This window comes from Plectropomus leopardus, chromosome 10, assembly GCF_008729295.1.
Source record: "Plectropomus leopardus isolate mb chromosome 10, YSFRI_Pleo_2.0, whole genome shotgun sequence".
NCBI classification, from domain to species: Eukaryota; Metazoa; Chordata; class Actinopteri; order Perciformes; family Serranidae; genus Plectropomus; species Plectropomus leopardus.
The window spans coordinates 22,054,468-22,077,597 of NC_056472.1; the positions used below are offsets into that span (position 1 = coordinate 22,054,468).

General features: G+C 39.8%; 1 protein-coding gene across 3 annotated transcripts in view; it reads left to right on the top strand.

Moving 5' to 3' along the window:
• Positions 1–23,130, top strand: part of col4a2 (collagen, type IV, alpha 2) — a 79,152-nt gene that overhangs the window by 17,233 nt on the left and 38,789 nt on the right. For all 3 annotated transcript variants that reach the window (XM_042495124.1, XM_042495125.1, XM_042495126.1), the window contains exon 4: positions 8,195–8,275. In XM_042495124.1, the coding sequence (XP_042351058.1) occupies positions 8,195–8,275 (81 nt within the window). The remainder of the gene's footprint in view (positions 1–8,194; positions 8,276–23,130) is intronic.

The following is a 23,130-nucleotide window of genomic DNA, read 5'->3' on the forward strand; positions in this document are numbered from 1 at the left end:
CAGTGGCATCCCTTCTCTTACTGCAATACTCTTAGCAGAAAATCACTCCAATTTGCAGAATGCATCATGTAAATAGCAGTGCTACAGTACCAAGCACAACTGGCTTTTAAAGAGAATGGGAGATTGATCTCTGATTGGTTGGGACTCTGGTTGAATTCATACTATATCCCAAATACACCTACAATTAATTAAGGGGCTAAATACAACCCGTTTGCACCCAAATTATGCACCATTGAACTTGCAAAAGTGGTTAAAGGCACGAGCTAAAGGCACTTGCAGCATGTGCTTTAGATCGTTTAAATAGGGCTCATTATGTCAGTCTTTTGAAGTGCGGTTGTAACGGCAGCAGCCGTCTGAAGGGTCAGTAAACTAGACAAGTGGCTGTCCAAGTAAATTGGTATCCACCAAATTGAAAAGTTGGATCAAACATTCCTCTTGACCAAGGTCAAAGTGTAAGGGCCGCAGGTCAAATCCTTCAATAAGGATAAACATCAGCTTTTGACAAACAGCCCCAGATCAGCCACTTATGGTCACAGCTTGCCTTGTAGTTGGATTTGGTTTCTGTTGACTCAAGCAGCCCTAAGAGCCCTCATGACCGTTATCACAGCGGCCATACTTTACACCTCTCTCCTCAGTTTGTTCTCCTTACAGGGTGAGTTACTGAAACGTACAAACCGTGTCGCCACCAATCTCAGATCAAACGCTCATCCTGACCTGGGATCGTCTGTGATCTCTGTTCATTTGATACCTCAAACTCAGGGGGGTCTCACACAAACACTGTTTATCCTTCACTCTGTCGTTTCATGTGTGAAAAGCGAGAAACCACCTCAAAGAGGCAGTTTGTCATTTCCATCACCTGAGGTTCAGAGTGATTGCTGTTAAAAGATCTTTCTGTGGCACCAAGGTTGGACTCTGAATGATTGGATGTTTAAACAACAGCGAGTGAGAAATCCTATCTCTGTGACAAAAAAATGCGTTAAACATTTTTTCTAGTTACGAGATCTGAAAGCAAAAATGAGGAAACTGTGAGGAATATAATAGTGGCGGAAACAGGAGATATAGTGACTTCCTCTGAAATTGTCTTTCTCTGTCACAACGTCACTTCTCCATCAAGTCAAGGTCTTCACGCACTAAATTATGTTTTTAGTTTGTTAGTAGTCTGTAGGGATCATGAGATGTTTTAGTGAGTAATTTACCGCGGGAGATGTGGAATGTACAGCTGTGTGTCGACTTCATGGACTCCCATCTGTCTCCTCTCTTTTTCTGTGTGTGTGTGTGTGTGTGTGTGTGTGTGTGTGTATGAGTGAGTGTGTGATGCCCTGTTTTATAGGCGAGAGTCTTAACAATGTATTTTCTGGATTCCGTTGATGGTTGTTTTATGCTGTGATCCCCATTAACATTTTGAGATTATTTCTAAGTTTGGCCTTGGTGGTATTTGTAATTTCATTTAACTATGTAAGGATTATTTGTCCATTTTGTCTAATTACTATAGTTATCATGATGCAGATTCCTGATTACACTGGAATGCCATAAATCCTCCCATGATCCTCCTGTTTCTTGACTTAAGCTGAAGGCCAAATCCATAAGTCGTCTTCTTCGTTTCATCTCACTCTCAAAATAATTTCTTTGCGTCTGTATTTATAATTTTCCTTCAGTTTGCTGTGTCTGCATTTTTTTCTCCTGTTTTGGTCTTGTCATCATCCTGTTCTCGTGGCTGAGATGCTGTGTTGATTTTGTGGCATCATGTTTGTGGTAAACCTACTTTGTACTTTACATGGAAAAGTCAAAGACCGTGGTGACTTAGGCCGACCGCAGACAATCCACACAAACCAATCATCATCGTGTCTGCATTTGTTGTATGATGGTGGTATAGTATTTAAGACTGGAGACTAAGGATTAGCAGATGTATTGAAACTCTATGTTTCAACAACACAATAATGATTTTCAGGTTAGGTTTAGGTGCAAAATCTTCTTGGTTATTGTTAAGAGAAGATCATGTTTTGGCTTGAAATACCAAGCTTCACTGGCACAATCCTGACTAGAAACAAAGCAAAGTGTCAGAACAAAAGACCACTTTTCTTGACACTATCCCTGGTGGAAATACAGCAACAGTCGCTAAAAATCACCCATGTTTGGTGGCTAGTAAGCAGCCAAAAACTTGCTAAAGAAACTACTGGTTTTGTTGTCTGTTGGTTGAACATTGGTCTGCAGCTTAGGTGACATGTCATTCATCTCCTGATGACAAAGTCAGCTCATACATTATCATTTTTGAATCATTTATATGATACATATGAAATGTACAAATGTAATGGATGCATGGTTTGCAGAAATACAATACAATACATTTTCTTCTGGCGACTGGGCTTACTCTTTTTAACACTGACCCAAGTTGCGTGCTGTAGTTGGGAAACTTGTCAAAGAACAGTGACTTAAGAGCTAAATAACATTAGCATTACTTCTGTGGAGTGTCCTGGCTTAGACAATAATGAACTGACTTGGTGAAGGAAAGTGTTGTGCATTACCTGTCTCTGTATTCACAAAGACAAAAAAAGTCCAGCATAAGTCTTAAAAATCGTATAAATACCAACATTGTATGTATGTGTATCAGCAGGAGGAAAAAAAACAGCGTGAGAAAGAGTGCTGTTTACCCATTAGGTTTTATTTCATTTATTGTACATTGAAAGACATTTGGAGCGAGGCAACAGTGCAGCCATAAAGAAAAGGGAGGCAAAAACAACATTCCTCATTAAGAAAGGCATTAATCTGACCACTGTGGCTGGAAAACCTTGAACTCTTCCAAGAACCGAAACTCAAAGTTGTCTTCATACAGCTCTTTGATAGAGTGCAATTATTTATTCAATGAAACACTGATGAATTTTGGTAGCTGGAAATACAAAAGTATGGCATTAATGGCTTTCATTAACAGACATCCATCATACAAATATGACCTCACTGGCTCTATTTTTAAAGACTGATATATTTATTTTTTTATTCTATGAAAGCTTAAGCTAAGAAGGGCATTGTGGGTTCACTAAACTCTCTGAACTTCTTAAGTTAATTTCCCTAAATGCTGGAGTGTTTATTTAAGGGAAATTGTAGAATGAAAAATCTCTTGTTTTTCACATAATACTTATTTTTGACTTGTACCTGTGCTAATAGTGATGGATAAACTGATAAAAATGTTAACTTAAAATTAAAAAGTGGGGAACTTGGCTAGAGAGGAATATTTTTAGCTCTAAAAGGATAACGGCATGTTGTTACTTGGCCTTTTTTTCTAATCTGTCTTCTGTGCAATGGTTTATTTCTCCCTTGACTTTGCGTGTGGTCCGGGTGGTCTACATAAATGCATAGGTTAATTTGTATATGAAGAGAAGTGGGGGTTTTTTGGGGGGTGGGGGGTGGGAAGCATGTTTATGTCGATGCACGTGATTTCAGTTTGAAGTAGAGCAGATGACTGCAGTGCGTCCCCCAGATCACTGAAGGTAGTAGCAGTAATAGTTCACAGCACATAAAAGATGATCAACACTGGGAAGCCGTACTGTAAACGACAAGTCACCGATGATCAATCGCAGCTTAGAAACTGACCTGGTTTGTGACCGTTGTCTCACATCATATACACTGCTGTCCGACAGTTCTCATAACAAAGACTTTGGAATAAACTCTAATTTATACTCCTGAAACCTTTCTGGAATAAAGAGATATTATTATTGCATTATTCATAGAAAGGCGGAAATGAACATTCATCAGCAGACGACTAGCAATGTATCTTCTGCCCCTGTGCTTGTTTCCGTGGCTCACAGATGAAATGTTGAGTCTGGTGTTCACTATAGCTTTACATGTGTCAGATTTATGGTAATACGTTTTAGGATCTCATGCTGTGCTGTTACGTGTTCTGGATTCATCTGTCTCTCTCAGTTTCTTGGCTGCTACTCAGACTGTAGTTCATCTAATCTAAACTACCATAAAATCTTTTTGTGGATTGCCTTTGATTTAATACCACATATTACACACATATTCACCCTTTTTTTCAATGAAGGCACATGTAGCTCTGATTATTCAGGGTGATAAAACTGTCTAATCAATGAGTTACCATTGACGTCAGTTATGGCGACAGCCCATGACCCGGTTACTATAGGTAATACACGGACCTTGTTGTCAGCAGTTTCATGTAGGAACTTTGCTCTTTCTACTGAACTACACCTGCCCACCAAATCACTGTGCAGAAGAAAGCATCTACTGCTAGCTCACTTAGCACCACTGAGCTAGCGAATGTTATAGCTCAGCCAAGGAGAAGGCCATTAATATTTACATCTCACGCTTCAATGAGCACCAAACCTCTCGTTCATGAGTAGATGCACACTTCCTTCTGCGCTGTGACACGGTTAGCAGATGTAGTTAAGTAGAAATAAAATAGTTCCTATTGAAACTGTTCATAACAAGGTCTGTGGATTATTTTGAGTGACCGGGTCACGACTTCTGGAAAGAAATATTGCTCTAGAGCTTTTCAAATGTATTATTGTGATGCTTTGAGCACCACAACTCAAGTGCCATCTAGTTCTGTTATATTAGAGAAGAAGAAGAAGAACGTCTCTACGGCAGATATCTCCAACACTCTGTAACACACACCAAAAAATAACTAGATTGATAAATAGCACTACAGGTAAAAGGAAACATACATATTCGTGATTTTGGGAAAACTCTCCCTTTAAAGCTGACAGCTCATGGTTAGTTTTTAATCAGTCAGTGTGAACACACAATTTATCAAATTAGAAGGAAAACATGTTTTTTATGGTCTTAACCAAATCAACTGAACTATAAGTGTGATCGCATCCTAAAAACACATTAAATAGAAAATGGTTGGACTATTGGTTGATTGGTTTATTTTCATGAACATTTTTACAGCTTTTTTCTTTTTATGGTGGATTATTGGCTCTTTATTGTTGCACTGATGCCAAAAAATGCAGCAACACATTATCATGCAAGGTGTAGCCTCCTGTGCAGTATCAGTGGAAAAGGTGATTTTGACAAAGAGTGGGTCATTGTGACGGTGGGTGGGAAAAACAGGATACTGTAGCACAATCCTATTGTCCTCTGCTGAAACAGCCATCAGCTATTTCGAGCCTATAAACTTTAAAGTTTAATTGATGGTGCATAGCTCCATAATGTGTTATTGCCTTTATGGGAGCCATTCCTTTGTGTGTCTGTGCGGACATGACGCAGTCTATTGTCTGGGTTTTGGACTTCCACCTCAATGTGGAGAAAGGTCATGCCGTGACTCTGTTACATCCTTATTGGGATGATTTGACCTTCTGTTTTTGTCTCCACTCCTGAGACTAAACATACTGTAAAGGTGTTCCCCCTACAGAGGCTTGGTTTGGATATGCCCTCAGTCAACTTATCAGTTCAAAATTAGAAATATAAGTAGAGAATGCTGTTTGTGGACAGTGTGAATCTGCCATTAAAGCATGCAGGCTAAATGAAACCCACCACGGCATGTTTTAGCTATATTAAACAGCGGTTTGAAAGGAAACCCTCAGATCCACTGGTAGTTAACAAAGAAATGCAGCCTTGTGCATTCCATAAGAGAGAGGAAGAGGGTCTTTTTGTTGTGGAGATAGGGGATCATTAAAGGACGACGTTCTTAAAAGTAAAAGACGGTCTTTGTGTGTGAGGAGGTTCTCAATGTGGCCTTTGTAAGAGAGACTGCCGGGATCTGCTGTCACAGTGAGGAGGGAAAATTATTCTGATTCTTTATCTGCCGTTTTGTTGCCGCTGTGGGCATAAAGTGGCCATTTTGATTTATTTTTTTTTAACATAGGAGAGGGGAGGCATTTTCTATGGTATGGCTGTGTAGGTGGAGCATGTAGGCAGACACAAGAGAGAGAGACGTCATGACTGGCTACATAGAGCCTGTCTGCATTTCTAATCAAAGTTTCACTCATACATGATTGAAAGGCCACTGAAGGGCTTTTTCGCCCAAATCCCTAAACTTTGGAAGCTGAATATGCGTTATTTATGTCTGCTTTATCACTAATCATTCTCAAGCACAGTGTTAAAAGTTCAGTGGAACATTCTGGACTTTACCAAAGTGTCATTTCCAGTCATACATTTAAACTGCTGGAGAGTCTAACAGTCACTGGTTTACCCACCGATCTGTTAAAAGAACATTTGGATCAGTAAAACGTTAAAGATGTACTCAGGGGTAAATTTCTAAAAAAAAAAAAACAATGTATAGACTAATGCAGAAGTAATCATCAAACATCACTTATGACCCACTAAAAAAATGTGGTGGTGTATTTTTCTGCTGAGACTCTGCCCTCTGCATGTTTTCTTATTTTCAGCTCATTTTCTTAGTTTCTGTGTTCGGGTAGCAAAAAGTTAGCAGCCATGTACTAGACTGTAAGCAGCAAGCATCCAAGAGACACAGTGCTGAAAAAACACAAATTGAGGCCAAACGCCAATCTGGGGTTTGCTTTAACTTACCGATGGTTACCAACAAACCTGTATCAGGGCTGTACCCGACTCAGAATTATGCCAGTCACATCAGATTCATCCATTCAGTATGAATATTCAGTACTCCGTTTTTTTCCGTGCAGAGTTTTACAGTTTGAATGGGGCTCAGCAGGATGTTCAGTGTGACATTCATGTGATGTTGAAAACAAAATAACTGCGCCAACAACAAATGGCAACCGGGCAACAACATTTTTTGCTGAGACTAAATATCAAACAAAAGTCAGCAAATGTGTTGTATTAAGTTGCTGTGAGCTGAAAAATCCACCACTTCTAAGCAGAAGAGAGAAGATAATGTTATCTATCTCAGAGCTGTACAGTGCAGAGGTCTCCCCTGTCTGACAACCATAACGTTCCACAGCACACTGACTAGCAAAAAAAACCAAAAAACACTCAACTTGAAGCGATTTCAGTCAACAGGGGATGCGTTTTCAGGTGTGTTAGTAAGGACAGAGATTATTTTTAAAACCATGCTGCAACGCTTATGTGAACATTTTTATTTTAAAGGGCATCTCTTGGCAGAAGTGATATATAATATTCAGCAATACTTATATGTTTTAATTAGTTTATAATCAGCTGAAACTAAGACTTGTAGGAAATTATCTACACACGGAGCTGGTCAACTTTCTCAGAGTTAGCCAGGTTGCTCTAAATTAGCACAGAATGGACAAACCAAACCCTGGCTCTGCATAGGACCATTTGTGTTTTCATGTTTGCTGCTGTAATTCTCCAATACGCTTGACGCACAAGAGAAGATTCATTTTGCTGCAGTCTGCAAGCTCACTGCTAGATTCCACAAAATCCTACACAAATCAAAACATAATAGTGTGGATGTGGCCTTAATGTGCGTCTGTTCTGCAGCCTTGAGGTTTAAGGTGTGGCTCCCATCATGAGTTGCGTCTCCAGTTTTGTCAAGGCTGCAGATTGTTTTGCTTCTGATGAGTAAGAAATACTGTCATGGCACAAGATCCGAAAGGCAAACCCAGATTTTGCACGTGATTTTCATTCGAAACACCACACAAACACAAATGTTCTCCAAGATGCCATGATGTGTACACCCTCTGGTCTCGACACCTCTGACCTGTGGGTTGGGAAACCCCGTTTGTGTGACTGCTCTCTTTGATCATGTCATGTCCACACTGACAGACTGTCTGTGTGCGTGCGTGCGTGCGTGCGTGTCACATCGAGCACAGATCAGCCTGTGATGGTGGGTGGTTTAGTTGGTATGCAGACATCTAAAGACAAATTGTCTCTGTCAGTGGCCGGACCCAGCCTCTATGATGAATAGCATTTTCATGGATGTCCATTATGTCTGGACGTCCGTCATGAGTCATTCGTGCCACATCCAAAACATCCTCTCTGAACACCAGACCAATATACACAACCCAGCAAGCAACACTACGACAAACACTCATGTAACCGAGCTGCAGGCATAAACAACAAGTGTATTCACAAACCACAGTGTACACAAACACAGCCGGTCACACCTACAGAACGCCACATTGTGTCCCATCTAATGCACAAAGAGGAATGCCTGCAACAACAGATGGACATATATCTCTGCTGTGTTTATGTAAATGAAGTGGACAGAAAAATATTGCAATTTCCTGTATTTGTGACCTCAAGACTATGACCTCTAACAGCCCTATTCTAACCTTCCTGTTGTCTGTTTTGTGTCCGACAGGGTGGGAAGAAGCACAGTGGCCCCTGTGGAGGAAGAGACTGCAGCGGAGGCTGTCAATGTTTCCCAGAAAAGGGTGCCAGGGTAAGTCCCATACTGTACCTACTGCTCCAAACAGCTCTGAAAACTCTCCTCTCTCTTTCTATCCCTGTCTTTGTTAACCTCTGTGTCAACCTGCGTGACTTTTTGAGTGTCACTCTGGAAAATCAAACAACGCCATGATCACATATTATGCTTTTTAAATACCCCTGCAAATTATAATTTGGTTGTTGGCAGTGCATACCTTCAAACTAACTAGCTTGTATTTATATTCCTAGAGTTTTTTTCATGCCTCAAACATAATATTTAAGGGGAAAAAAGCAATTAGCAAAGCCTGGAGGAAACCACCAGCTTCTCATACTCTCCCTGTGCTATATCATTTGCCATCACTGTCATACAGAAACCTTATATGTACAAACGGCTACTCTCAGGAAATGAAAAAAGAACCCTGTGTTTTAATAATTGATCACGCAGCATCAGTAGAGTTGGTATTGTGTCTTCGTATATGGTAAGATACTTGCATGTGTCTTGTGTGTCAAAATTCCAAACCAAATACCAAAAAAAAAACGCTAATTCGTTTGAGGTGGGAGGTTTTGCAGACAGTTTGAGGACCAAATAGAGTTACAAGATTTTGTCAGAGGCTCTTTTTAATACATTTCATTGGTTAGATATTTGCAAACCCTCAGATGTAAATGGTGACCAATAGCATTGATTTATGTAAAAAATAAATATATATTTTTTTAAAAAGACAAAATATGGAGATACAAGGTTTCCACGTGACAAATGTCCCAACATCCTGTTATTCAAAGGATAAGGCTGGTGTTTTTCATAATGTCAACAAATCCCATAAAAAGACCAAAACCAGCATAGCATTGATGCTTCTTGCAGGTAATGCTGGTGTAACATTCATCAGCATAATGTGTAATCATGGCTTAAAACCTTCTTATAGTAAATTAAAGTATCACAACAATGCAACAAAATGTGTTAGAGCATGTCAATGTATGAGTCTGTCATCCGCCAGGTGGAAGGCTGCTGCTGTAACTCATTAGTTAGAAATACTTATCACACTTCCGTACAGTTTAAGTGATGAAATTCACACCATTAACCCCCTAAAAGAGGTGGACCAGCATGTGTGGAGTGCGGGAGAGCCATTAGAAGACGAGAGTCGGGGCAGGGGTTTGAAATCTAGAGACAGACACAGACTAAACATATTGAGATAACAAGCTCAGAGTGAGTGACGAGGTTCTGCACGACTTAAGGCCCCTTAATGCTTTGGACACGTGCGCTACAGATCATCAGATAGCTTTCCGATTGTCAGACTGGGATTTCCACATTCATGAAGTTTAGTAACTTTCAGACTCTGTTTCTTTTTTCTTTTAAGGATGAAACATGTTTTGAATATGGACACAGAAGTGAAGTGGTTTCTGACTAATCTTGGCTAAGGCAGGGGTGTAGAGCTATGACATGAACAACTCTAGGATCTTAGACACATCAAACAGGCATGCAGTGCTGTGCTGTATTTGTTGATGGACAAGAATCAGAGGATATTTTAACCTTCCAACAAATAACTAACACAAAAAAAGTAAAAAGTAGTTAGATAGCTATGGTTACAAGTTGTGTCGGGTGCTTTGACCCTGTCACACCTGCATGAAGGTCTAGTTTTTCAATCTTTTTTGATATCTGTATGTTTTATTTCCTGTCTGTTACCATTTGGTGAATGCATATCAATACCATACATCGAAATGTTGTGTATGCACATAGGCTTTATGTTTGCTGAGACTAGTATTTGCAAATGTCTACATATAGTGCCTGCTCAGTGACAGAACTGAAGGCATTACATCATATTTAAAGTCATCATTTGTCAATTGACCTGCTGTCATTACAACACGTCTCCTAGATATTACGTTTATATACATTTTGCAACAGCAAATACATTTTGAAGGAAATTTAATGCTGACCAATATACGTTTAATATTAATATGATGAGGAGATCATTAGTGTACCTGGAAAGTTTAAAAAATGTAGTACTTGAGGCCTCAGTAAAATGTTTCAATTTTAGTTACTACAGAATTTTACTGGCAGCCTTTGAATAATGTTAAAGAAAAATTGTAGTCTGATGAAGCACAGGAAAAGTGACTTGAGAAACATGTCCTTGTCTCTCATGTCACAGTCCTGCACCTTGTACGACTGCATTTGTTATTAACTAAACCGAATAATTGTAAAACTTGTAACATGACAGCACAGGTCGTATGTTACTACCTTAACCCGCAGGAGTGTTTCCTAAATTGGAGCACCTACTTGTGGACAATAGAATAGCTGATATATATCTTAAACATGTGGTTAAAGTTGTGAAATAGTTGCAGTTGCACCATAACTACGTGGTAAGGTTTAGGCAATAAAACCCCTTGGATATGTTTAGAACAAAGACTGTGATTTGGCTTTACACAAGTATGTTTCTTACGACCTAATCAACATAGGACGCATCGTTTACTTCTTTGCTTCACATGGAACAATAAACACTGGTCTCCTGGACGAAAGTCCTGTATTTGTTTGACCTATCCATCTTCCCTCTATAACGCCTGAGCAGATTTTGTCGATGTTAATACTACGTTGCCTGACTTCCTCCTTTGCTCCTGTAATAACTTCTAAAGCCACTAGAGGTTACCGACTATCAAAAACGTAAATATGGGTCTGATTTCTGCTTAAAAAACCTGTGTGGTTGTATTTTGGAGGACAGTCTAATAAAAACTGATGTTAAAATAAGGGATCTACAGAACGTTGTATATATTATTTGTAAACTATAGTTGATTGTTTAGTTTCTACCTTCTCTGTATCTCAAAGACAAACTTCCCAGAACATTAACTGGCCAGTTTCCTTTGTTTCTCTTATCCTATAAAAAGTGCTCATAGGAACTATAAATGTCTCAGCTCAGCAGTGTGATGTGGTAAACTCAGGACTGAAATGGACTCCAAAACTCCCCATCTACCAGTAAAGAGCAGCTCCCGAGGGAGGCGTTCTTAAAAAAATACAGAAGTGAAGAATGGAATGGCCTAGCAACTGTACTTTGGCATGCACTGAGAATTTACCAGAGCAACTTTACAGTAGGCCCGACCTTTGACCTGCGCGCTCTCTGCGGATACGGAAAACCTTGTGAGGAGGCGTCGAGAGAGGAAGTTCCACATTCCACATCTGAAGGATGCAAAAGTATAACGACAGGGCCAGCAGACCACCTTTCTCTTCCTCCCCAATCTCTCTCTGGCTCCCTTTCTGCATCAGCCACAATAGTATAGGAAAAGATTTTGATCACTTAGTAACAAAGTGGTGATGACAGTGCCAAGAGAGACGGAAGAACTCTCAGTGGGCAGTCAGACCTTTGCATTGTTTGCACTTTGTCTATGAAAACAAGAGAAAATAGAAGTAAAAACATTTTTTTTTGTCCTTTATATATCTGGTCTGCTAAAGATGAACTGTAAAAAAACATTTTTCGCACAATGATTTGGCTGTTAAACAATTCATCACGGAAAGATAAGATTCTGCTTCCCGAAAGCCAGACATTATAAATACTCCTTTGTTTTTGTCTCTCACTTGTTGACTCTTACTCATGGCATGCATGTCTGAGCTGTAAATTTCCCAAAGCCTACGAGTCTTGTTCCAACTAAGCTTTTTCCCTTATATGCATTACCCAAATGATGTTTGTGAACACAGTCGAAACCAAGATGGATTCTCACAGATGTGTCCATTCCTCCAGTGTCTCTTGCTTTACATCTATCTCAATTCCATCCAAATCTTTCCCCTGAGCAGGGTCATGGCTATGAGTGCTTTACTGAATGGGTCAAACTGATCCTTTGCAGCTGTCTGGATTGGCTGAGACCTGACACAGCTGTGGCGATTAGGTGATGGTTGTTAATGGGTAAATGGCGACTGCTCTTTGTGCTAGTGGGATTGAGAATCATTATCGCTGTGTCCAATCTCTTTTTTTATTATTTTTTTTTATTTTTTACGTCAGCTCTGTGGAGTGTTTTAGCATCTTTCAGGCAGTTGTTGTAGTTTTCTGGCTCACAACCTCTGTGTTTTGGTTCGCTCGCCCATTAATGTAATTTGTTCTGCACCAGGCAGCTGTTTTCTACCAAAAAGTTCTCAACACTAAAAAGCAAACAGACATAGTTAGCAATAAGTTTGTGCACATAGTGGAACATTTAGCAGCTAAAAGCTCATTTCCACCAAGTTCTAAGTTTCAGTTCAATTTGTTGCACATTAATGATTATTTTGGCTTTTCCATTGTCAAAAGTTTTGGATGTTGTGGTACCAATAAATGAATGACCTACTCCACATTTATACAGGTAGTAGTCCATATTTTTTTGACAGAATGACCCACTGAACATTTGTACAGGGAGTAGTCTGTTCTGAAAGATATTTGTCTGTATATTATGTTTACGAGTTGCAATGCAGCCTTTAAGTGGCCGCAAAAATCAGTCAATGTAGGTTTTAAGAACCAATAACAAAATGTTTAGGAAAAAAGTGAGTGATGTGAGCAGCTTTTTTCCTAAAGTTGAGTATTTCTCAGCTCTAGGTGAACAGAAAAAAATGGCAAACGGCCGGCGCTCAGCGCACAATAGATGGTGAGCACCTGGTCATGCTGCTGATGTTTGAGCATGTGGCACACCCACTGCAAATAAATCACAAACACACTGTGCTAGGTAGACACAATTTAATTTTTACCTAGTCAAGACAAGTTGCACTTGTTGCCACCTTTCACATGTTATTGTTGTTCTTCTGTGCTGGTCGGCATTTCTTTTTCCTTTTGCATTTAATGGCCGACTTGAACACTTCAAGGTTCATACCTAAGGTCCCAGGGAAAAATGAGTGAGTACTGTCACATTTTCAGATTTTCGGCATAGACTTATTACCCAAATATCAGTTCTCGTGACATCGCTAATGTTAGTAGTGCAGGAAGAAAAAAGAAATAGATTATTTTTCTGTTGAAAGGAGGTCACTTGAGGTACTTCATGAATGAATGTCGGAGTTCCCATGCTTCATTTGCCCAAATATTCACCATGGAAAGTGATATGTTGAGTGTGAAGATGGAAATAAATCCAGACAGAGACGAGGGAGACACAGAGAAAGCGTGAGAGAGAGAGTGTGAATGAATGAAATGTATTGTTCGGTGGGAATGAATACATTAATTTCATGGATTTTCTGCTTTGGGTGGAGAGCAGAGATCTGGCAAGCTGACTCCCCAGCCTCACCACCCACTCCTCTGGCAGAGAGTGCTATGCAGGCGGGCAGAAAAATATCTCACAGCACACTTCCAAAACTCCTCATTGTTTTCCAGCATCATTAGGGAATTGTACTCCTGTAATTGGTAATAAAATAGAGAACAAGCAACCCCAAAATGAGGTAACGAGAAAATAAATTAGGCACACAAAGCATCTGAAGTAATTCACGAGACATGGGTGCAATCTCACAAAAGGCGTGGCATTGGAGAATTTAAAGTGTGGTCAAATGAAAGGATAACAATCCCAAATCCTGCAAGCTAGGTGGTGTTGTAAAACCGAGCAGTTTGTGGTCTCTAAAGCATGAAAAACCAGAGCAGCATGAGAAGCGCAACACAAGGCACCCTGCGTCCTGACCAGAAAACATGTTTAGCAGATCAATGCTGTCTTTTGTGCTGGGAGTCTGTCCGTCCGCATTTCTCAGAAACAGGGAGTGGCGCCGGCTTTCATAGAGAAAGAGAAACTTAGAGAACAGTAGCCTCCATCTGCATGAGCTCATTGCCTCTCCACATCCCATACAGCTGATACGGAGAGATAAAGAAACATCCAGAGAGAGACAGAGGACATGGTAGGAAACCATTACAGACACTATGCAGATGCAGAGATGCTGTCCCCTGCACCATGGGAAAAGACACCACAGCTGATGTAGGACAGGAAATGACACACGTCTCAGGAAGCTGAGCACAATGACAGTCCACTGATCTTTTTTTAATATAGACGCTCTCTGTTTTTGTGGGAACAAGATCGTCTGTGTGTTTTGCTGCAGCTATAAATGGCAAAGATCTCCTTGTTCCATGAAAACAAGTTCATACCTACAGTCTGAATCCAGTACTCATGACTGTCATGGACTTTCCTGTCTGCTTAGGGACAGGATAACGACACAGAGAGGAATGCTGCAGGTTCGGAGAAGATCAAAGAGCCTTTTGAATGTATTTTCACCAAAGGGTGGAAGCCCTGTGCTGGTGGTTTTCAGGATCTGGCTCTGTTTGGAAGATCATCACCTCTAGGCCTTCAGGACATTTTACAACCCCTCAGCATATAAAACCTTTTCAAAGCAAATCATAAAACTCACAAACGTAAGACTTTCATGGTGAGGCAAAATGTTTTTCTTAGTCTCTGCAAACTCTTTCAACTTGGAGATGAACATCTTTCTCCTGACAGCATGCAAAGCGGACATTTTCAGTGTTGTGCATGAACCTGCTAAAAGAGCATATTCATCAGAAATACTCATATTTCTGTGAATAGCGGATTGAGCGCATCGGTTTGCAACTTTTGAACTTGGTTGTAAATGTCGGATAGCAAATGGAGCCCAGATAGCGACAATAACCCAGCATGCTAAAACAACATTGGCAGAGGACATAGCTACCAGTTAGGGATGTAAATCACAAGTTTCATCACAATACGATATTATATTGATTCTTTGGAAGATTGAATATTTGCTGATATTACAAAGTCTGCCACAATGTGATTTGGATATGATTCGATTCAATTAAAGGGCCTGTGATCACCATAATAAAATAATGATAATTATCATCATTATCTTTTTCTTGGCTGCTTGTCATTATCTGCCTGGCTTGATGGCGCTAGCACTGTTTGAATGATTAGTTTGGGGTGTGCTTGGGCTGAAATGGTGACACAGACGTTCCATGGGAATGTCAAAATAAATGTGTATCTTAAAGGTGCCAATATGTATTGATTTTTTTATTTTACATTTTGTTTTGTCGCGTGTATGTGTCCCTTATTATATTGCAAAAATCAACACATAATGGAAGATTTTTTAGTTGTGGTGGTGAAGGAAGACCTGTATTGTTATACCTCCTGCTACCAGTGGGGCTAAAGCCAGCTGAAATGGAAAATTTAAAGGATCTTTATGACCAAGGCTGTAAGTTACAATAGCAAGAATCTCAAATTTGTATTTAAATTTTGCCTGCCAAATCAGAAAACGCTGGTCCAAATGTCCAAATCTAAAATGACACATCGAGTGAAAGCATCCAAGCAGTTTTGCGAAATGTCAGAGAGTGAATGATAATCACAACATTTTATGTTATTTAAAAGACAAATGGCATTGAGGCACTGTAAACTTTTTTAAATTGTGAACTATGAATGTGAAATACTTAATTTTGATCTGTGTGAACTGAGCTTTTAGCCAGTTGCTCTTGTGAAGTGTAAACGTGCACAACATTGGACATGTTGGCTTGCAACCTGTCTCAACATGCAGTATCACGAGTATGAAATAAACTCTTGAACTCTTCTGATAAAGCTGCATTTCAATCAGTGGTCAATCATACATGATTGATCTCCTCTGATAAAAACTAGTGTTCGGTCAGTAGAGGAGAAGAGAGTTAGTGAACTGATTTACTGGCACTGACAGCATGCCTGTTTGTATTAGGGGCCTGTTGTAGCTTCACATATCAGGAGAAGATATGATGTGTAATGGCAGCGTTCACTCTGTGAGCCTCTCAATCCAAACCTGCAATCAGGAGCCTAATCCATCTCTGTAGTCCCTCTCCCCTAACCCTGACCCTGACTGAGCTTATTAGGGAGAATTACCAGTTAGAATTACTGTGGAGCAACGATGAAGACACGGTGCATGTGTGTGTGCGTGTGTGTTTGAGTGAAAGCAGGGGAGGGAGGCCAAAACCTGCTGCTATCACTGAAACGCCTAGACGGGAGGATTTTCTTTTCCTAAGATGGCTGGGAAGAGGAATTTAGTGGATGACAGGCTGGCTTTGTCCTGTGTGAAAATTAAAGCTGTGGAGCCGTTTGGGAGACACTTCAACAAACAGATAATAACCAGCTGTTGTTCCGTGTTAATAAACAATGTACCAGACAAAAACTGGGAAAGCAATGGCATTGATAGCTGTTGCTGCAGGTCAAGGATTTTAAACTGTGTGAACTGTTCAAAAATGAGCTGCCTATGACCGGTTGATTCTGCGGCAAAGTGTGGCCAAACTAAAAGTTGAGGATAGTTTACCCATTAGCAGTGAATTCTAGCCAGAAAATAGCTGCAGCCAATCAGTAAACATGAGTTGAGTGACATCTGTGAACTGTTGACCTATCATACAAAGAATCTCTGAAACACATGAACACTCCTCCTGGCTGCAGAAAAATCTAATTATTGCAGGGTGTTTTCATCATTGCCCTGTTAATTTCTGCACAGTGCTTGTGGAGATTGTGTTTTTCCTTACTATCCAAAACTATCTGTGCATTGAACACAGGTCATTGAATTAAGATTGAAATGCGCAATAATGATTACATTTTTTACAGTGTTATAAAGTTGCAAAGAGAAATGGTCCGATCGACGTATTATCACAATTTATAGTGTTTTACAGTGTCATCATTAGTTATTAGCAAACTGTTGCCCATTAACCCATCAAAGACAGACAAAGTGCATTAAAATTTATATGCAGCCAAGTTCCTGCTCACCAAATGAAAGTAAAACAAATATTCATTCTTCTTTTAGCTCGGTTTTGGTTTCCACCAACTCCTGAGACAAATAATAATAAAATAATGATAATAAAGTTTATTTTTATACCACTTATCAAAACCAACTGTGCTTTATACATAAAATCACAAAAAACACACACAGGAAAAAAAAAATTAAAAAGCAAAAATACAACACAACACACAAGAAAAATATAAAAACAATGGTTGGATTTAAAATCAAATGGAGCAGTTCAAGACTTCAGTGCAATGTCAGGAGTAAGATACAGTATAATAATAAAAAATTCCTCCGTATGGCTCTTTAGATGCTAAATGCTCCACGAGCTAGTTGTCAACTTTGTCTGTCTGATGTTTGGTTTTGGGAGAACTTCTTTAATGATAACAGCTGTCTTGAAACAACATCATTGATATAGTAGTGAAATATAATTAAGATATTAAGTAAATTATGTAAAAACAAGACAATGAGCCGAAAGATGCTGAAATGATCCATAGTACCGACGAGATCTGCAGAATGATAATTCTCTGTTTAATTACTTTGAGTGACCCCTTTTCACAGCATGCATAATCTTTACACCCTTTGTTGTTAAAAATATTAATGAAAGCATCGTGAAATATTTGTGTGTGCTATCTTGATACACTACAGAACAACAAACAAGAAGGCAGACAGATACAGTGCAGCTGTCAGACACATAATTTTCCCCATACTTAATGAAATGGACATCACAAGATCACATCATTTTTCTTCAGTGACATCTTCATCAGCCTCTACAGTGAAAAGAAATTCTTTTCCTCGTCTCTTTCTTCTTTTTTTGCTGTCAAAGCAGAGCTTGACCCTCCGTCCTGCACCCAGCTGTGGTCCGGCTTTAAGAGCCTGTAAAAATGACTCACTTTCACATTTTAAGACGATGGGTGCTGTTTAGGAACAAGAGGACTATTGTTGGTGTGGACAAAGGAGCATCTCTTTTTAAAAGACACACACACACTATTATACACACATATATACACACAGATTTAGGGGAACACACACAAATGGGCATATACGTTCACGAAAGATTTAGTAATTATACAGTACCTCTGTCATGTAAGAGAATATTGTCCCTTCTCTGTACTCCTCCTCAGAGCAAAAATAGTTCAGTCATTGTTTATCAACCTTAACCATGCACAGCAGGCCTGTCCAGCTTTGGATTTTTCTAATGTATGCATGATCAGCCTAGCTACTGTAGTAAGAATGAAAGTCAATATCTAAAGAGTTTGGGGTGTCATTTCTCCTAATTTAGGCTCAAAAAAAGTGTAAAAAACGGATTAAACAGTTTGATTGTCTGCTATAACATAAGCTGCAAACAGAGTTTCTCTATGTGTTGAAGGTTAAGGTTTGACTTTGTGTTCACTGAGGCCATAAAATGTTTGTTTGAGCTTTTACAGCCACCTGACGCCTATATTTTAGCACTGATGAAGGACGCAACAAGAGCTAGGTAATGATACGCCTTACCCTCAAGGGTTCGGCCAAAATAACCCAGTAGTAACAAAAACTTCTCCAGTCAAACAATACCTGCATTCAATCCTTTTCATACACAGATCTGGGGAGAAAAATTACTATTTGTATGGTTGTGCTTGCGGCCAATCACTGCAAGTGTTCTTTGGTTTGGTTCTTAGGGGAGAGTTTCTCATGCGACAGAATGTTTTCATTAACATTATAGGCACTGAGTGACATAGAAAAAGAGACGCACGCTAATGGTATCGGTATCACCTGAGGGGTAGTATTGGTACTGATGTCATAATCTTTTAAACGATACCCAGTCCTAGATGCAACTTTGTCATGGCGGGTGTATTACTCAGGGCTAGAGCTTTGGTGTGGTGTAAACCATGCTGTAATATCTCAATATTCTCACGAATTTGAATCAGACAGGTTCTCACCAATTTACTTGCATTGTTTTTATATTTATGTATATGGAACTGGCATTTTTTGTGCATAAATGGCACGAATACTGCCAACCAATGGAATACTTCCATTAGTGGGCCATAGGCTCAATGACCTTAATTAGTAAGGTGGACAGATAGTGAGGGAAAAGACATTTATTATGACAAAAATGTTTTAGATTATTAAGTACAAATTGGTTTTTTAGATCTTAACTAATATCCTTGAATATTGTTTAATGACCTTGATGTTATTAACATCACCTTATCCATTATTCAGTGGTGAAGAAATGTCACTTCTCTGAGAGCAGTCTGGGATTTGGGTGAGCTTGTGTGCATTAAGGTAGTATCTTTAGCCTGACTGTGTTATCAGGGAGGGCACATGGTGTAACGAGGACAAACGGGGTGAACAAAGATCAAGATGAGTGGAATAAGCTGCAGATATTTAGTTTCCTGTTGTGGCTGGGAGATTGTTGCCTCCTGGGACTCTGAACCTAAGCACACTTTATCCTTCAATCACTGAGATATATGGCCATTTTATGTCCCGTAACGAGCCTCCTTCCATTTTTGGAACTTTTTCCTCACTATTCTCCTGTGTACACCTTCTGTTGCCAGCTATATCAATCTCCCCCTCCATCTCATTAGAAAACAAATACAGACACACACCATGTCCTTCATATCAATCAAACCTGTCGACTGTATTCTCACTATGGGAAAGTCAGGTAAATAAGTTGTTGATGCAGTTGGTCCTCTGGGATGTTTGTATTTTATTCGCAGTTAGCAGTCAGGAAACGTTATGGTCTACAAAGAGGGTCCTCGGGGCTGTAGGAAAAATGTGGCCGAGTTGTGGGTCACCACAGCAACGCCATGTGTTCCCCATCAGGCCTTGTTGTGAAACCTACATCGGGGGCCGGCTGCAGAGGAAACAATTAGATTTCCTAAGTTCTCTCTTATTTATCTCACATTTCTGAGAAAGATGTTGTCAGTGCAGAGTTTTTCTTAGGAGCAGGGATTAGGTCTCTTATGGCAATGGTGCAATTTCGTCAATATGTTACTAAGTTTTTTTTCCAAGGTCAAGGTAGAACACTACCCTCAACATCTCCCTGAAATTAGGAATATAAACTTGATGTAATTTACAGGTATACCCAAGATAGTCACCTGAGAAGCCCTGATTTCAGTCCATAAACCGCATACATGCATTGTCTTTTACCCTGATTTGCTCCCTTGTAAACTAACGGGGAATGTGCTCTATAGTTGGAACAGCTGTGGGCGCTGCATCCCCATGTGGGAAAATTTAAACTTTTCCAGTCTGGCAAAATTGGGCTGTGGGCTGGGCCAGCTGGATGAGTCTGTGGGTGCAGAAACAGACCTTGAGGATTACATGGGTATCCCTGATACCATAGTGACTGGTTGCAGTCCATTTCAATCACGGCCAAGATTACAGCTGGGTGTTTGACTATAAATCTCATTTTCCACACTTGGTTTTTCCCATTGCTGTGTGTTGTTTTATTGGTTTTAGCCATTTGTAAAGCATTTCATTATCAATGAATCTACTGATCTTTGCACCTACTGATATTTTATTTATTTTATCTCTAATCTGCATGCAAACCCTGCATAGCAGTTTCCCTCAAGATAAATAACATTGTGTTTTATCTTATCTTGTTTTGTCTCGCCCCATCTTGTCTCATCTCCTCTTGTCCCGTCCCGTCCTGTCCCGTCCCATTTTGTCTTTTAATTTTTAGCCTTTTTCAGAAGTGTTGCTTTAGGGATGGCAGTGTCTGTGCGTTGATCTATCGATCAGTCTGCCACTGTGGTCTAGACTGAAATATCTTCCACCAAAATGACCATTTGTACATCAGCTACTCACTGCGTGTTACCTTGAATTCATGAAGAAATTTTCTTTTTTTGTCGCATGTGGTAACAGTGAGACTCCACGCTAATTGAATTGTAAAATTTTAGTGAAAATGTGTAAAGGAGGCACTGAGCATACAACTGAGTAAATGAGACTTGAATTATACCTCACAAATTGTGTGAAAGTTTGTAATTCAATGTACTGATATAGTTTTGCTTTTATTAAACACGCAGCTCTATGACTTCAATTCATAAAGAATGATTGTCTTTTTTAAATTTTTCGTTCACCGGCGGCAAAGTTTTATTTGCAAACTCAAAGTAACACAAGCGAGTAGTTGATCTACAAATGATTTTTGCAGGGGAAGAATTTATTTGAACAAATAACAGTTTCCATGAACATTCATTATGCTCAAAGACAGAATCCCTATGACTTGTGTGATGCCCTGACATTTCTTCTAGCGCCACCATGATATCGACATATTTGGTTTTGAACGTAATATTTTGATGACTACAAAATGAACTGCCAAGAAACTTGGTTCCTATATTCATTTCCTACTCAGGATGAATCTGAATACATGTAATGGTCCCTTAACCTTTCATGTAGCACCGTCATCAGGTCAAAATGTGATTTTTTAAAGCATTTTTGTCACTGTTCAACAGTCCATATCGCAAAGATATTCATTTTATGGTTATGTAAATTAAAGAAAGTCAGCAACACCTCTTATCAAAGAGGCTGGAATCACTGAACACAGCATTTATGCTTGATAAATCAAGTATTTATTTTAATCATCGATAAAAGTTAGCAATTTTCTGCTGCTAGACTTGATCAGCTAAACAGTTTAGCATTAAACCTATCATTATTGATTTTACTGATACCTGAGAGTGATCATTTTTTAACCGTGAAATGTTTTTAAAGCTTACTTTGTGTTCATATACATAAACAGAATATAAATTTATACACATGTATGTATGTGTATTATAACTTTCTCACAATTCATCACAGCTTCTGTGGCCTCCCAAACTGTTAGACTCCTCACCATAAGTCAATATACATACCTCTGTGCCCCGGGGTGTGATGTACAGCGTCAGAGAACAGCTCTGTGAAGGAGATTGACTTTTCCTTGGTGGACTTTTATAAACAGGAGGTCACTGCGCTCTGGGCGATCCACAGTATAGAAGCTGTAATGACATTATAATCACAGTGATAAATGTAACAGTGGGATTAGACAGGCAACACGCCCATGATGGACTTCATTATACACTCAGACACATGCAGACACATGATACAGGCACACAGGTGGTTGGTCTCTGAGGTGAGGGCAACACCTCATTTGAGACTGTGTGGCCATTTCTCGCTCTTTCTCACACACACACACACACACACACGCACACACACATACCCATACACGTATATACACACAGGCTGCAGCTGTGTCCTGTTTAGACACACATGTGCTTGGACCACAGACTTGAGACGTTTCATTCCTCCAACGTGAGGCAATAGCACAGGTGTCGGGCCCCAGAGACCCCTGGGATAGCTGTAGGTCCAAGCTGTTCCGTTCTCAGCCCTGGGATCCCCCCCTCGAGTCTTGATCTTCAACACACGCCCTCAATGCAGACTCTGTCTCACACACACTTCAGTCCAACCACTGGTCATTAGCGGTCCTCGCTTTCTGCTCTGGATGCTGTCAGATTTCTGGCACATGCGTGTGCACGTGCTCTGAAAGTGACACATGTGCATGCAGAAATTAGCTCAGAGTCTAAACACATTAATTCTAATATAAACAGGTCTCAAAGCAGCCAAACCACTCAGAGCCGAACGGCTAAACAAAGAGCAGCAGACCTCCATGAGAAACAAGTGACAAGACGTGACTGATGTTTGTCTGCGTGTCATCTGTTTTTATCCCTCTTACTTCATCTCTCTCTCTTTGCACTTGAGAAATTTTAAGCCAGTGAGTCAGAGGAACTTGTTGTTGCTCCAGATGATGAAGATTTGATGATGGAGGTTTGTCTTCAAAAGCATTTTAAGTTTCTCACAGATAATTCTTCGCTAGATGTTGTTTATCAAAGTTTCTGGGAACCCAGTTCACTCAAACTTTCTTAACATGTAACTTAGGGTCTTACATGCACAATAAAAAGCATTAAATGATCAGATGTTAGCCTCAATCCAAATTGGAAATATTGTCATTTTAGTTTTTTCACATTTTCCTGAGGCTGGGTTGATGTGGGCGTGGTTATCCCCGATCCACATCATGTAATATGGATAAAGACAATCAAAATTTAGGTGTCAGTTGATACTGATGTTAACCTTTCATCCCTCGTTCCTCGACCGTTGTCAGCGAGCATAGGGGAGATTTGTTTACATCCAGGGCTGAAGTAACTTTGGGTTAACTCTCTTCACTGGGAAGCAAAACGTGG